At 53.5% G+C, this 14,772-nt stretch overlaps 1 protein-coding gene across 5 annotated transcripts; it reads right to left on the reverse strand.

Moving 5' to 3' along the window:
* Positions 1–832: 832 nt before the first annotated feature.
* Positions 833–14,035, reverse strand: LOC101945989 (t-SNARE domain-containing protein 1-like). Of its 5 annotated transcripts, none has more exons than XM_065595127.1 (3): positions 12,309–14,035; positions 3,023–3,516; positions 833–1,377 (listed from the first exon to the last, which is right to left on the reverse strand). In XM_065595127.1, the coding sequence occupies exons 1-3, from the start codon at positions 12,742–12,744 to the stop codon at positions 1,348–1,350; spliced, it is 960 nt and encodes a 319-aa protein (XP_065451199.1). In that variant the 5' UTR covers positions 12,745–14,035; the 3' UTR covers positions 833–1,347. The 5 variants fall into 5 exon arrangements, with proteins under 5 accessions (XP_065451199.1, XP_065451198.1, XP_008173452.2 ...); XM_065595126.1 differs by having other exon boundaries at positions 3,023–3,522; XM_008175230.4 differs by having other exon boundaries at positions 3,007–3,522.
* Positions 14,036–14,772: the final 737 nt, after the last annotated feature.

Raw genomic sequence — 14,772 nt, forward strand, 5'->3', positions numbered from 1 at the left:
TAACCACTGCATTGTAACTCCAGCCAGTTCAGCACCATGCCTGTCAGCATAGCTACACCTAGTACTGGCACCTTCATTGCCAAAAGCATGTGGGTAAGTGACTGAGACTTGGTAGAGCTGGGTGCCACTGGCTGCTCTGGTACACGGTATTCTTGTCTGCACACTGGAGGGTGGGGTGGGGTGATAGATACCTGCTTCTAGAGCAGCCAGCGGGGGCTTGGCTTCTAGAAAGGGTTGTGAAGGTCACAGAAATATTAGCAGCCAACAGAAAGTAACAGTCCAACTCTCAGCTTCCTGGCTCTCAGCCCAGAGCACCTCCTCTGGACTACAGGGGGTGTGTGTGGGGGGTCTCTCCCACTACACACAGTGCTGCCGCTTCAGGCAAGGAGTATGGCAGCTCAGTGAGCCACAGGATCACAAAACAAACCCAAATCACTTACCAGTAGGGTTTTGGAACTACTCTTGGTACCAGACACTAGGTCTCAGAAGGATGCCCGTGTCAGCTGTTTCATGTTGATCCTACCTCCTGCTCAAAGCTGGCTGTGGACAAAACCCATTCTACAAAGGGGAAATATGACTGATTTGTTAAAAGGTCAGTTTTTAGGTGGCTCCATCTCACAATGTCTATTTTACCAAGAACAGAGCTTGGGGCAGATCTGTCCTGAATGGAAAAATACAGGTGAGTTTTGACAGTAGGAAGTAATTAAGAGCTTGTAAAACAATAGAATAGTGGGAAACATGAACATGTACAATTCCACTGGCTTAGATCCTATTGGGCTGGAGGAGGTTGAAGGAATTAGCTAACAAACCTCTGACAATTACTGTCCAAGCGTCAGGAGACTGGAACAAGAAAATTTAGTAGCATGTTTCAAAATGGGAAGAAATGCAATCCAGTAAGTCTAAATTTCAGCCTTACCTAAGAAAAAGACATAAGCCACCAAGGATGTAGATCAACATTTTCACTCCTAATTATGTGGTATGATTGAACATGCAACACCTCTCAGTCTCCGTTGAAGCAGATAGCAGTTGCTGGTTCCCAGCCCCTCTGAAAGGGAAGGCTCTTATTGGGGTGCTCAATGGTAGGGTCCCACAGGGGAACATTTTTGCCAACTGACCCATGTTCAGAACAGGAGCAGGAGGAGTACAGACTGTTGGGGAAGATCTCAGATTGTAATGCAGCAAGTACAGAAATAGCTGCATTTAGTGGAGTGTCTGATAGGGTCCCCCAAAGATCTTATAAGCTGGTGAGTGAGCAAGAGCGTCCAACAGGGACTGAAGAAACTGAAGGTGTTGGGTTCTTCTCTATCACTTCCGCACTTCGCTGGGAGGTGGGAGGAAGCCCGCTAATCAGCTAAAGATGACAGGAGCTGACAATGCCTGGGAAGACAGGGAAATATTACCAAGGGCCCTGGAAAGGCTGCAAACATAATAGCCAATGCCATTTCGCACAGCTTCTGAGCAGAAAGGAAGCAATAGCCTGCCCGTGTGCAGGGCTCTGGGGCGCTGCCCCTGCAGTACATCCCTTTTCAGAGTGGGCAGCACAGTCCCAGAGGGGGAGAGGCAACAGGGAGGGAAGTCAGAGAAAAGCAACACAACAAAGGAGTTGGAGTGCTGCTTTGGGTTAGATTCTACCACCCCACCCCAGCCTGAGCGAGAGTACCCTACTCCCCTAGTCCCCCTGAAGGCTCTGGAACTCTTCCTACGATAGGGATGAGTAGCTCCTGAGTGCGGGCAGCAGTGGGAAAGCACTTACCTGGTCCATGCTGGAAGAGCCCCACAAGGATTTACTGTCAGACACCTCATGCAGGGGCCTTCCCACCTTTCTGGAGAAACAGCAGGGAAGGACTGGCCCTGCAGCTGTGCATGCTCTCTCCCTGCACTGTGGTGCTGCAGCCCTACTTCAAATCATAGAATATCAGGGTTGGAAGGGACCTCGGGATGTCATCTAGTCCAACCCCCTGCTCAAAGCAGGGCCAATTCCCAACTAAATCATCCCAGCCAGGCCTTTGTCAAGCTTGGCCTTAAAAACCTCTAAGGATGGAGATTCCACCACCTCCCTAGGTAACCCGTTCCAGTGCTTCACCACCCTCCTAGTGAAAAAGTTTTTCCTAATATCCAGCCTAAACCTCCCCCACTTCAGAACTCAGCGGGGCACAGCGAGGACACAGGCCAGGCTGCTGCCGTGGAAAAGACTGCACTGGCCAGGCATGGCAGCCTAGGCTGTTCACCTCAGAGTGTGCAGCACTTCTTCACCTGGTGATGGGGTGTTCTGGCCCAGGAGGAATGGGATTTAGTGTGAACAGGCATGTTAGTGTCACCCTAAGAGACTGACCCTCCCCCAACAGTTCCCCCATCTCCCCTCAATAGTGCTACAGTTCCGGAAGCACCTGCTGAAATGGGTCACTCATGCAACCAACGGACACGGCTGAACATTTCTGGCTTCGTGCCTTCCCGCCCAAGGATCCCCTCCTCCACCTTCCCTTTCCCCCAGCCCTAGTGACAGCCCAGTCTGAGAGGTGGCCACATCCCAGTTCCATGCAGAGCTCTGGGGACTCTTTCGGTGTCAGTGTGACAGGGCAGGGCTGCAGCAGAGGAGACACAGGAGGAACAGGCAGCAGAAGCAGAGAGGGCAGCAAAAGCAGTTAAGTGTTTAGAAAGAAATGCCACGACCATGCCCCAGCTACTCTTACTGGCACGCAGCTCTCTGCACAGGCCCTGCCTGGAACAGATACTGACGGGGGAGCATATGGCCAGTTCAGAGTTTTATTCAAGTAGGGAAAGTGGGAGGGGAAGTGTGGGAGAACCCATGTCCCCAACCCCAGATCTCTCTCCCCCTGGCTGAGGGGTGGTTCACGTTTCTGTTCCATGCAGCCCCTCAGCACTTCCCTCCCTGGGAGTGGGAGGTCCTGCCCACCCCCCCGATACCCGCTGCATGATGACTGGGCCTAGTGGCCCCTCACTGCTTGGGGGTCACTTGCTGTCGGAGGTAGAGATCGCGGATCTCACAGAGGCTGCTGCTCACACTGCTGAGGGCCTTGGCGATGATGCGCAGGATGGAGGCAGTTTCCCTGCGGCTTTCCGTGTACTCCCTGCGGAAGGCTCGCATCTCCTGCACCAGCTGCTCATTGGATTGGAGAATCCGCTTCTCCACGGGGCTAAGATGGCCACTCTCCAGCCCCCCCTCCTGCAGCGCCACAGATACAGGGGTCACGCTCTCACTTGCGTTACAATCATTCAGGTGCTCTGCCTCTTGGTCAAAGATAATACTCGTGAAATCTGTGCCCAGGGGCTCCTGCTGCCCTCCCAGCTCGCTGATGGCGAGTTCATTTTGCGAGGGATTCTGCGGGCTCTGGCTCCAGCCTTCACATGGATCGTCCGGCACATGGCCAGCACTCCTGAGGAGCCGCCTCTCTCCTCCCCGCGTCACTTGCTGATGGATGACCTCAGTGGAAGGCGTATGGAATGGTTCTGGCTTCACGTCCACTGGCTCCTCCTTTACTGGCTCCTCCTTCACACCTGCCCCTGGCAAAGAGGATAGATCAGATCAGACTGGAAAGAGAAAGTAGGCAGCAGGCCAGAACCAGGGTCACCAACAGAGGGCAGCTTCTGACCTGGACATTGGCCACCAGGGAAAATATCCGTGCTTTGGCTCTGGATAGCCAGGGTTACGTTTGAACCCCACCCCCACCAAAGCAAGACCAGAAAAACACTCTGTCTCCCACTCTCCTCCAACAGGAGGGCTGGGGGTCAGCCACAGCACTGTCTTCCAGTCAGCTACCATTAAATAAGGGGGGTAGCCATGTTAGTCTGGATCTGTAAAAAGCGACAAAGAGTCCCGTAGCATCTTATATTTTCATTAAATAAGGGTTTCCAGTCTTCCCAGTTGCAGGGAGAGCCATGTCCCAGGCCTGCCCCCCTCTGCCAATTTCACCCCATGCCAGAACAGGCAGCATTGCACAGTGAAGCCATCTAGGCTACGCAGACAACGACATACATGTAGTGGATTTAATTTTTCCCCCCATTCCAATTTTAGTATCTAGTACATTAACTCCCTTGTGAAGCAGCTAGAGGTGCCACCCACTCCCTCCCATACCCAACACAAACCCCACAAAAGCTTGAGACATTTAACAGCAATGTCCTCAGTGGATCAAGAAAACTATTAATTAGCTGAGGATCGTATACAATTGGCTACCATGGGTGCAAGCCTACAGTAATGGAGATACCACAGAAGAGACTATTCCCCCTTCTCTCCCACTAGTAGCACTGGATGGTGGTTGTGGTGGGAAGGGGCACTTTGGTAAAGGGGTGGGTTGGTAAAGGGGTGGGTTAACGGTAGTAGTGGAAGGCTGGTACCCAAGGGGACAGAGGTAGACTGCACTGTGTGGCTTGTGGCAAGGGTAAGGTATGTGCTTGCAGATGGAGGAGCAGGGAGTGGTACGTACTGTTTGTTAGGTGGCTTAATTTCATTTCCTTGCTTTTGTGTCAGGTACGTTGCGTGTGTAGCAACCTTAACTGCTTACCAGCAGAACTGTGTGTATGAATTTCCTAGCATTTTTTAAGTGGTGTTGTGGGAGTGGAGGGTTACACACAAAGGGGGATGGAGGCAGTGGCGTAGCCAGGTGGAGGGAACAGGGGGAGCGATCCAAAAAAAGGCACCACCCACTGCGGCGCTTTCACTGACGGGGCAGTGCTTTTACTCACCCGGCAGCGCTCCCGATCTTCGGCGGCACCTTGGCAGCAGGACCTTCACTCGCTCTGTGGGTCTTTGGCAGCATTTCCTTCAGTGCTGCCGAAGACACCCGGAGCGAGTGAGGGCCCGCCACCGAAGACCTGGAGCGCCAGCGGGTGAGTAAAAATTAAAAAGGCGCCAAGATGCTCAGTGGGGGAGCGGCCACAGCCCCGCTTCCCCACAGCTACGCTACTGGATGGAGGAGAAACGAGAGCAGATGATACAGATGTTTGAAGTACAGCTGCTGAGAGAGAATACATTTTAAATAATTCAGCAGCTGCACATGAGCCCTTCTCAGCTGTAGGATAGAATCTGACAGGAAAAACGTCATGGAGTCAGTCAATCTAGTCTGCGTGCACTGTGCACGAGCTTTCAGTTATAATGTGAACAGCTAAAACTGTCCTTCCAACACACCTCCATATTCCACGCTGCACCAGCTGTACCCACGACCCACCCCTCTATATTTTGTGGAGCCAGACAGGGCTTATTGAAGAGACAGCATCAACAAAGTACCAAGGAAAAATTTCAACCAGAGCCCGAAAAAACATTTCTCACTAAAATATTTTGAGAGAGAAAAACCCACCACAGCACGACGAAGAACATCCCGGTGGCCTGAAAGTGACTCCATGTGAGCTGTCACACCAATAGCCTGCCCACCTGCTTTTCCAGGAGAGGAAAAAAACCCTCACAAACCTACAACCCCCAAAACAGGAATGTGGTCCCATTTTAGAATGCAACCTCAACAATGGAGCTTGACCTGAAAGCACCCTTTGAATGCCCTTCACAAGTGTCAGCTAATTAAGGCCCCATTCATGCAAGTCTTCACTAACATGGAGTCCTATGTGAAGCCCTCATCAAGTCAATGGGCTTATGCAGGATCTGTGCTAAAAGACTGCAGAGTGGCTGCCAAAGATCTTGGGGAGGTAGGAAGGCAGCTACACCATGTCACAGAAAGGCAGAGGGCAGAAAAGTTAAGTGATTTGCTAGGGTTACCATACGTCCGGTTTTTCCCGGACATGTCCGGCTTTTCGGCAATCAAACCCCCGTCCGGGGGGAATTGCCAAAAAGCCGAACATGTCCGGGAAAATGCCGGCTGGGCACTTCCCCTCCCGCGGCGGCTCTGCTCCTCCCCTGACTCTTCGGCTCTGTTTAAGAGCCGAGCTGCCCGAGCGCTATGGGCTTCAGGCAGCCCCCTTGCCTCCGGACCCCAGCCGCTGGCCAGGCACTTCCCCTCCCAGGCTCCGGGCGCAGGCTCCGGAGGCATGGGGGCTGCCCGAAGCCGGTAGCACTTGGGCAGTTCGGCTCTTAAACAGAGCCGAAGAGTCAGGGGAGGAGCAGAGCCTCCGGCCGCAGCAACTCTGCTCCTCTCCTGACTCTTCGGCTCTGTTTAAGAGCCGAGCGCTACGGGCTTTGGGCAGCCCCCATACCTCCGGACCCTGCGCCGCCAGAGCCCGGGAGGGGAAGTGCCCGGCCGGGGGCGCAGGGTCCGGAGGCATAGGGGCTGCCCAAAGCCCAAGCACTACCGGCTTCACGGTTTGCCGGGCAGCCTCCAGACCCTGCGCCCCCGGCTGGGCGCTTCCCCTCCCGGGCTCCAGCTGTGCTGGGGAAGCGCCGGCCAGGGGCGCAGGGTCTGGGGGCTGCCTGGCAAACCGTGAAGCCGGTAGCGCTCAGGCAGCCCTTTTCGCGTGGCTGGGAGTGGGAGGGAGGGGGCGGAGTTAGGGAGGGGTTGGGGTGGGGAAGGGGCGGAGCTGGGATGGGAAATGGGCGGGGCCAGGGCCCCGTGGAGGGTCCTCTTTTTTAATTTGTTAAATATGGTAACCCTAGATTTGCCCAAGGCCAGAGAAGCAGTAAGGTGCTGTAGAGCCAGCTGTAGAGCCAAATTCAGTGCTGGTGTAAACACACCATTCCTCTGGCACTGTTCCTGCATGTGCCAATGCTGAATTTGGCCCATGAGTTACTGTATATGCTCCTCTGCATCTAAGCACTAAAAGTTATTGCGGAAAACTGAGCTGTCTGGATGGGTTTGTCTGACTTTGGGCCAAGTGGCATTTCTGAAAGAAGTTGCCAGTTCTCACCATCCACAGTCCTTTGGCATTGCCAGCCCTGCAGAGGCCAGAATGGGAAGAGATTTTTCCATGTTAAGGACGGCTCCAAATGCAGAGGAGAGGAGGCCAGGTAAGCTCACTTATCCCTGCATAAGGGAGGGCTAGGGATATTTTAACCCAACCAAGAGGAATACATCGGAGCAGGGATGGCTCAGAAAACATCAGAGTGCCAAAAGGAAGGGGGGGGGGGCAACTGACATCTTAGTGAGCAGTTCTGTATTCAAGAGCTGTGTGGGGCAGTCTGGCATCCCAGCGCCTCAGAACCGCACATTATTGGTGACATGCAAGGGGCTACTTAAAGCACAGACTAGCTGAAGAGCTGGGAGGAACTGAGGAATTATCAGACGGGAGAAAAGCAAGTTTTCCAGAGAAGAAAGGAGCATAACCCAGCCAATCGCTGCTCGGCCAATCTAGTTTCTTTCCCAGGAAGCAATGGGGGCAGGGCAGGGGGTTGCCAGATAAGCTCAGGACCAATCTTCCTCCTCTCCCATTACTAACACTCTAGCACAGGCACCGACTTTCCAAAGTGCTGGGGAGTGCTTTACTCCCAGCTCTGTCTCAGGCCCCACACCCACTTCACCCCTTCCCACCCTGCTCCACCCAGTTCAACCCCATGTCCTCGCTCCTCCCCCTCCCTCTCAGTCTCCTGCACACCATGAAACAGCTGTTCGTGGTGGGCGGGAGGCACTGGGGGGAAGCTGATAGCGGGGCTGCCGGTGGGTGCTCATGCACTCCAGTGACTTCCCTGCTCACCCTCCCACCCACTGGTGCCAGGGACCCAGTCCTGATTCCTGACCGCTTGCCCCCATTCTCCCACTCCTGCCCTTCAACATGCAGATGCGCATGGCCTCTCAGATCATAAAAAGCCATCTTGACCCCAACTCCCCACAAGTTACTGCCCCATCCCCTCACTGAGAGCATGCTGCTACAGCCACTGTCTGAAACTCCTCCCTAATTCCATTCAGTGCCCTTTCAAGCCAGCACCTGCCCCCTGCATTGTCCTGAAATAGCTCCTACACGGTCTCCAACAGTCATTTCCTGGCCTGATTTTGGGGCTGGTGCCCTTCGTGGCCCATTGGCTGCCTTTGACACCATCACCCCATCTCTTCTAAAACAAATCCTGTCAGCCCAAGGCTTTCATGAGCTAGTCCCTTTCTGGTTCTCCTAGCACCTCTCAGATTGCTCCATCTGTGCCCTCCCTTCTCCCTCCATCTGTCCTTATGCCCACCCACCCACGGCCTCCATCTTGGCCTTGTCTCCGATGTTCTGAGCTGCAAACGTGGCTCTGGCTACTATCTCTATGCTGCTAATAGAGACAAGTGGGTGAGGGAATATCCTTTACTGGACCAAATACTGTTGGTGAGAGAGACAAGCATTCGGGCCACACAGAGCTCTTTTTCAGGCCTGGGGAAAGTACTCTGAGCGTCACAGCTAAGGGCAAGGTAGAACACATTGTTTAGCCTAAGTAGTTAACACACATGGTAAGGGACTGTTCAAGTTGAAGTGGCCCGTTAACACCCCTGCAGTCAGATGCCCCCTCACCCCCCCAAAAAAGGGGGGGGGGGTAAATGGGTTACAGATTGTTGTAATAAGCCATAAATCCAGTGTTTGTATTAAGGCCATGGCTACACTACCACTTGTCAGCAAAACTGATGTCGCTCAGGGGTGTGAATATTCCACCCCCAAGTGACAAATTACACTGGCATAAGCACTAGTCTGCACAGCACTATGTCAGTGGGAGAGCTTCTCCTGCCGACAGAGCTACTGCCGCTCGTTGGGAGTGGATTAATTAGGTCGACAGGACAGCTCTCACACATCAGCAAAGAGCAGCTATACGGAGACCTTACAGCAGCGCCGCTGCAGCGGCGGAGCTGCACCGCTGTAGGCTATGTCTACACTAGAGAGTTTTGAGTCCATGATTGTTAGCATCTAGCACAGTTATGAATAGAAGCTCCCAGACTTGTCTTTTGACCACGTTGTGCAGGTTTCCTTTGAGGATGAGGACTGAGAGATCAGCTAGGCAGAGTTGCTTTGTGAAGTGTTCACCCACAGGTGGTAGAGCATTTTTGTCTCATTTTTTTGCGTGCATTCATTCCAGCATGTAGCGATTATCTCCTTTCTCCTATGTAGTTGTTACTGGAGCATTTAGTGTACACCACATATTATGATAGGCATGTGTAGCACCCATGGATCCTAAAAGGTGTGTTGTGGGGGGTATTGATCATAAGTAGCTGTGGAGATATGGCTGCAGGTTTTGTGTCTGCTGTTACAGCAGGGTCAGATGCCACTTTGAGTAGGTGTGTCCTGGTCTGTGGGGAGCTTGCTTCTGCTGATGAGCTGATAACTCTCAGACCTACCTTGACTCCAAACATCTCCCTCTGATTCAGACTCCAAGCCCAGAAGGGACCATTGTGATCATTTGGTTTACGGCCTGCGTGATACAGGAAATCAGAACTTCCCCCAAACAATTAGCGGAGCAGCTCTTTAAAAAAAACAAAACACCCATCTTAATTTAAAAATGGTCAGTGATTGAGAATCCACCATGCCCCTTATTCCAATGGTTAATTTACCAATTACCCTCACTGTTACATTTACACTTTATTTCCAGTCTGCATTTGTCTAACCACAACTTCCAGCTGTTGGATCATGTTAGACCTTCCTCTGCTAGACTGAAGAGTCCATTTTAAAATATTTTTCCCCATGTAGGTACTTACAGACAGTGATCAAGTCACCCTTTGGTGCTCTCTTTGTTAAACTAAATGGATTGGTCTCCTTGAGTTTATCACTATAAGGCTTGTTTCTAATCCTTTAATCATTCTCCCAGATCTTCTCTGAACCTACTTCAATGTATCAGCATCCTCAGGATCATAGAAGAATCGGCTTGGAAGATGACCTCCTGAGGTCTCTAGTACAATCCCCTGCTCAAAGCAGGACCAACCCCAACTAAATAATCCCAGTCAGGGCTTTGTCAAGCTGGGCCTTAAAAACCACTAAGGACGGAGATTCCACCACCTCCCTAAGTAACCCATTCCAGTGCTTCACCACCCTCCTAGTGAAATAGTGTTTCCTAATATCCAACCTAGACCTCCCCCACTGCAACTTGAGACCATTGCTTCTTGTTCTGTCATCTGCCACCACTGAGAACAGCCCAGCTTCATCCTCTTTGGAACCTCCCTTCAGGTAGTTGAAGGCTGCTATCAAATCCCCCCTCACTCTTCTTTTCTGCAGACTAAACAAGCCCAATTCCCTCAGCCTCTCCTTGTAAGTCATGTGCCCCAGACCCCTGATCATTTTCGTTGCCGTCCGCCAGACTCTCTCCAATTTTTCCACATCCTTCTTGTAGTGGGGGGCCCCAAAACTGGATGCAATACTCCAGGTGTGGCCTCATCAGTGCCAAATAGAGGGGAATAATCACTTCCCTCCCCTCGATCTGCTGGAAATGCTCCTACTAATACAGCCCAATATGCTGTTGGCCTTCTTGGCAACAAGGGCACACTGCTGACTCATATCCAGCTTCTCATCCACTGTAATCCCCAGGTCCGTTTCTGCGGAACTGCTGCTTAGCCAGTTGGTCCCCAGCCTGTAGCAGTGCATGGGATTCTTCCTTCCTAAGTGCAGGACTCTGCACTTGTCCTTGTTGAACCTCATCAGATATTTTTTGGCCCAATCCTCCAATTTGTCTAGGCCACTCTGCACCCTATCTCTACTCTCCAGCGTAGCTACTCCCCCCTACCCCCCCCACCCCGAGTTTAGTGTCATCCGCAAACTTGCTGAGGGTGCGATCTATCCCATCATCCAGATCATTAATAAAGATGTTGAACAAACCGGCCCAAGACTGACCCCTGGGGCACTTCGCTTGATACGGGTTGCCAACTAGACATCGAACCATTGATCACTACCCTTTGAGCCCTACAATCTAGCCAGCTTTCTATCCACCTTATTGTCCATTCATCCAATCCATACTTCTTGAACCTGCTGGCGAGAATACTGTGGGAGACCGTATCAAAAGCTTTGCTAAAGTCAAGATACCAGGGAGGACACAGGAGTGATCCAGAGGCTCTTGCTGAAGCTAAAAATAAAAGAGCAAAACTGCAATAGCTTATATATATATATATATATATATATATATATATATGTGTGTGTGTGTGTGTGTGAGTGCCATGGAGGCAAGAGAGCTTGAAAGAAAGTACTCATGGGGAGGGAGAAATCTGAGAAGCAGCAGTGCTGCAAGAGCCAGAGGAAGGAGTGGGAATAGCAAGACAGATGCGAGTTTGCAGAGTGATATGGCAACAAAGCAGTGTGGCACTGGGCAGCAGCTGCTGAGGTATCATGTTCCCAAGCATGGAGGCAAGGCCCTCCCCACAGCTGTGTGCCAGCCACACCTAGATCACAGTGTTCTGTTCTGGTTCCTTTTGGAAGCAAAGATTTGCTTGTTAAGGCATAGTACAGCTAATCGGGAAATCTGTTTCTATTCCTAGCACTGCCAGACTTTGTGTGTGACCTTGGACAAGTCAGTTCACCCCCACATGCCTCAATTGCCCCCTCTAAAATGGCCACAATACTGTGCTGTGATAGAGGCTTAATCCATTGATGTTGGAGGTGCTTGGATACTCTGATAAGCGCCATAAGCTACAAACAACACCAGAAAGACACTGACCAAACAGAGAAAAGGCACCCAAGCTCTATTAAATGCACCAGCTAGGGTGGGGCCCAAAGGAGAGACTGAGTGTCTACATGTCAAGCTACTGTGCTAAAAAATAGAGTGGAACCACAATGGGCTGAGGGGCTACTGCCCAAGCACCCGCCTAATGTCTCAGACGGGTATGTGCGGGGGCAGCTAGGGGCTCATGCGATGGCAGATACCCTCCATTTCTAGCACACTCCCTTGATCAGAGCTACTGCGAGCACGTCTCCTCAAACCAGGAATCCCACCCCGGGGAAGCATAGCTTACCCTGTCTCTTGTAACATGGCCTCTCTGCTAAAGGGTTTGGTAAAAGCCCCAGGACCATACAGCTCTTGTGTGATCTGCTCTCCGGGGTGCTGGGCGCAGGGACAGGCCGCCGGCTTTGCCAGGCTGCATCACGCAGCTCTTCCAAACTCGAGCAATCTCAAGGCTACATCTCCCCAACCACGACCCCACGGGTTACGCACTCTGGGGCATTAGAGACCTGCCCTGGAACTGCCCTCCAGGCTGGCACCCCACAGACAAGCTGCTGCCGTGCGGCTGGGGGAGAGCCAGCCCCGGGGGTGACCCCCCATTAGCCAGCAGGCGCGGGCTAAACGGGCAGGGGAAGGAAGCCGGGGAGCCCCCTGGCCCACGCAGGGCAGCGGGTCTCCGCGAGCGCTCCTATTATGTACCCCTACAGGGCCGGGCCACAGCTGGGGCAGCCGGGGAAGCGGCCCCAGGCCAGGCAGCGCCGGGGGGACAGGGCCCGGCTCAGGGCGCTGGCGCGGCCGGGCCTCCCTCACTCACCCTGCTGCGCGGGCACCTCGCCGGAGCCGGGCGGCGCGTCCAGCGGGCACACGCCGTGCAGGCCCCATTGCGGGCCGAGCTCGGGCTCGCGGGGCTCGGCGCTGCGGGGCACAGAGTAGCCGCGGGCGTCGGGCGGTGCCTGGCGCTCCTGGCGGTGCCGGGTGATCTTGTCGTTGGCCCGGCGGCGCAGGCCGCGCCAGCGGTTTTTCACCTCGCCGATGTCGCGCTGGTTGCGGCCCGCCGCGTTGATCTTGTTGGTGATGCGCCACCAGATCTTCTGCTTCTCGTAGGCGTTCACGTTGGTGGAGCTGGCCCCGAAGAGCAGCTGCTCGTAGCGCAGCACCTCGCTCATCAGGATGTCGATCTCCTGCAGCGTGAAGTTGGGCTTGCGTTTGGGGATGCCGCGCCGGCCAGCCCTGGCCCCGGCCCCGGCCATGCTGCTCGCCGCTGCGCCCGCAGCCCGCGCCTCATGGCTCCGCGGGGCCCCCGGAGCCGCCCATGCCGCGCGCGGGCCCGGCGCGGAGCTGGCAGCCGGCGGGACTGGCGGGAGGCCGGCCTTTGTCTGCGGCCGGGCGGGGAGCGGAGCGGAGCGGAGCGGGGCGGGCCGGGGGGAGCGGCTCCTGCGCAGCGCCGCCGCCCCCTGCTGGAGGCTGCGGCCCGGCCGGCCGCGGGGTGGGGCCCGGACTCCCCAGGCCGTCGCTGGGCCTTAGGGCACTGCTTTCTGCCCGGCTGCTGCCTGTTGGGCGCTCCGGGTCAGGGGCTCGCCCGGCCGCGCCGGGGGGAGCGGAAAGTGCCTGGCTGGGGGTTGTTCCGGGGGCGCCACACCGAGCCAAGGAACTAGCCCCGGACTAAGGGACGAGGAGCTTGTGGCTAACCCATGGCTTTCAGGCGAGGTCAGCCTGTGTCCTGTGCTGCCCCCCGCAAACCCTGCAGGGCTGGTGGGATGTCCGGGCAGCTGCTCAGTGCCAGCCCCAGTGGGCTCGCCATACTCGCCTTATGGGGCAACTTGTGGCCCCATTTTGCAGCTAGGGACCCTGAGCCCAAAGAGTCCAGGCTAAACTTGTCAAAAGGGGCCTCTGGTGCAGGTAGCAGTTGCCTTGTTTTCAGGCTGGATATTTTACCTTGGCTGAGTGCCTCGAGCTGCAGCTCAGTGAAGCAGACCCAAGGGCTCTCAGGTTGGCCACCTAAAACTTGAGGCACCCAACATCGACGGCCATTTTTGAAAATATGGACCTTTGTGAGGTGCCTGAGGCCATGCAGTGAATCAGTATCCATCCAATTAGGACACAGTTTGTTCCAGACTGCCAGTCCCATACTTAATCCAGAATGTCCTGTAGTAGGCAGGTTTCTTAACCTCTTGGAGCCTCTGCCTTTCTATCTGTGAAATGAGGATCATGCTCCTTACTCAACCCACGTAGCAAGTAATGGACATGTAGGCCACTTGTCACAACTTGAATTGCTGAGTAGGGCCTAGGAATTATTGTGGGGCGGGTCTCTGGCCTGTGCTATCCAGGAGGACAGACTAGATGATCACAATGGACCTAGGAATCTATGAGTACCCTCGTATGCCAGTGTTGGGGGAGGAAACTTGAACAGGGAGGGGAAATCAGTGCTGCAGCTGCATACAGCAGGAAGCCATGCTGTGTGCAGGCAGCTTTTAGAACAGCCTATAGCCAAAGAAGGTCTTAGCAGAGCCATTCTTGTCCCATGGGGTTTGTCGCTTCAGGCAATGGGATAGTGCCTACAGTGGGGGGTTGCTTTTACATTGATTTAACAAATCTGCAATGAACAGTTGAGGGATGCAGCCAGTTCCCCTTCTTCACTCTTTACTGTCCACTTGATTCCTACCAGCCACTCAACTTTGTTTTGTTCTTTGGTAGAAATAAGGTGTTAGATGCATTCTTGTTTGGTAGAGGCCTTTTGATGTCAATGGAAGATCCATGCACGTTGGTGCATTGGTCAGATCCTAAATGTCTACAACAGATTGCAAAAGGAATACAGTTCCAGAGTGCATGATGTTATGCAGAGTACTTGTTCCATCCATCTTCTCATTGTGGGGCAGGTTGTTGCATTAGAAGATTACTTGGGTGACTAGGATTGGAATGGTCGATCTGTCTGGTGTTATGAAGTGTGTTGATTTTAGAGTGTGGCGGGCTTAAAGATGTACATGTTGAACTCATGCATTTGCCTTTTTAACCTTATTTTGTAGGAAATAACAGCTGGATGTTTTTGTTCTTTGTTAGTTCACAGTAACACTGGCGATGAATTCCTAAGAGAGAGAGAGAGAGTTTTATCATCTGATGCTGATTTGTTCTGGTGATTTGTTGTTTGTCTGCACTTTTGGAGGGAGAAAGTTAAGGTTGGGTGAGTGGTGTTGGTTGGGTAGTGCACGGGGCCAAAGGCTCTCAGCACAGGCACTCTAGGTCTGTGCCCAGGGCCCCAGCCCTTGGAAATGTGATTTAAA

This window comes from Chrysemys picta, chromosome 4 (assembly GCF_011386835.1).
Source record: "Chrysemys picta bellii isolate R12L10 chromosome 4, ASM1138683v2, whole genome shotgun sequence".
Taxonomy (NCBI): Eukaryota; Metazoa; Chordata; order Testudines; family Emydidae; genus Chrysemys; species Chrysemys picta.

Excerpts from the sequence above, each read along its gene's own strand:
- LOC101945989 (XM_065595124.1), bottom strand. The coding sequence starts at position 12,744 with ATGGCCGGGGCCGGGGCCAGGGCTGGCCGGCGCGGCATCCCCAAACGC. Across the intron at positions 3,523-12,308 it reads CGAGGTGCCCGCGCAGCAGG|GGGCAGGTGTGAAGGAGGAG; the intron begins GTGAGTGAGGGA and ends CCTCTTTGCCAG.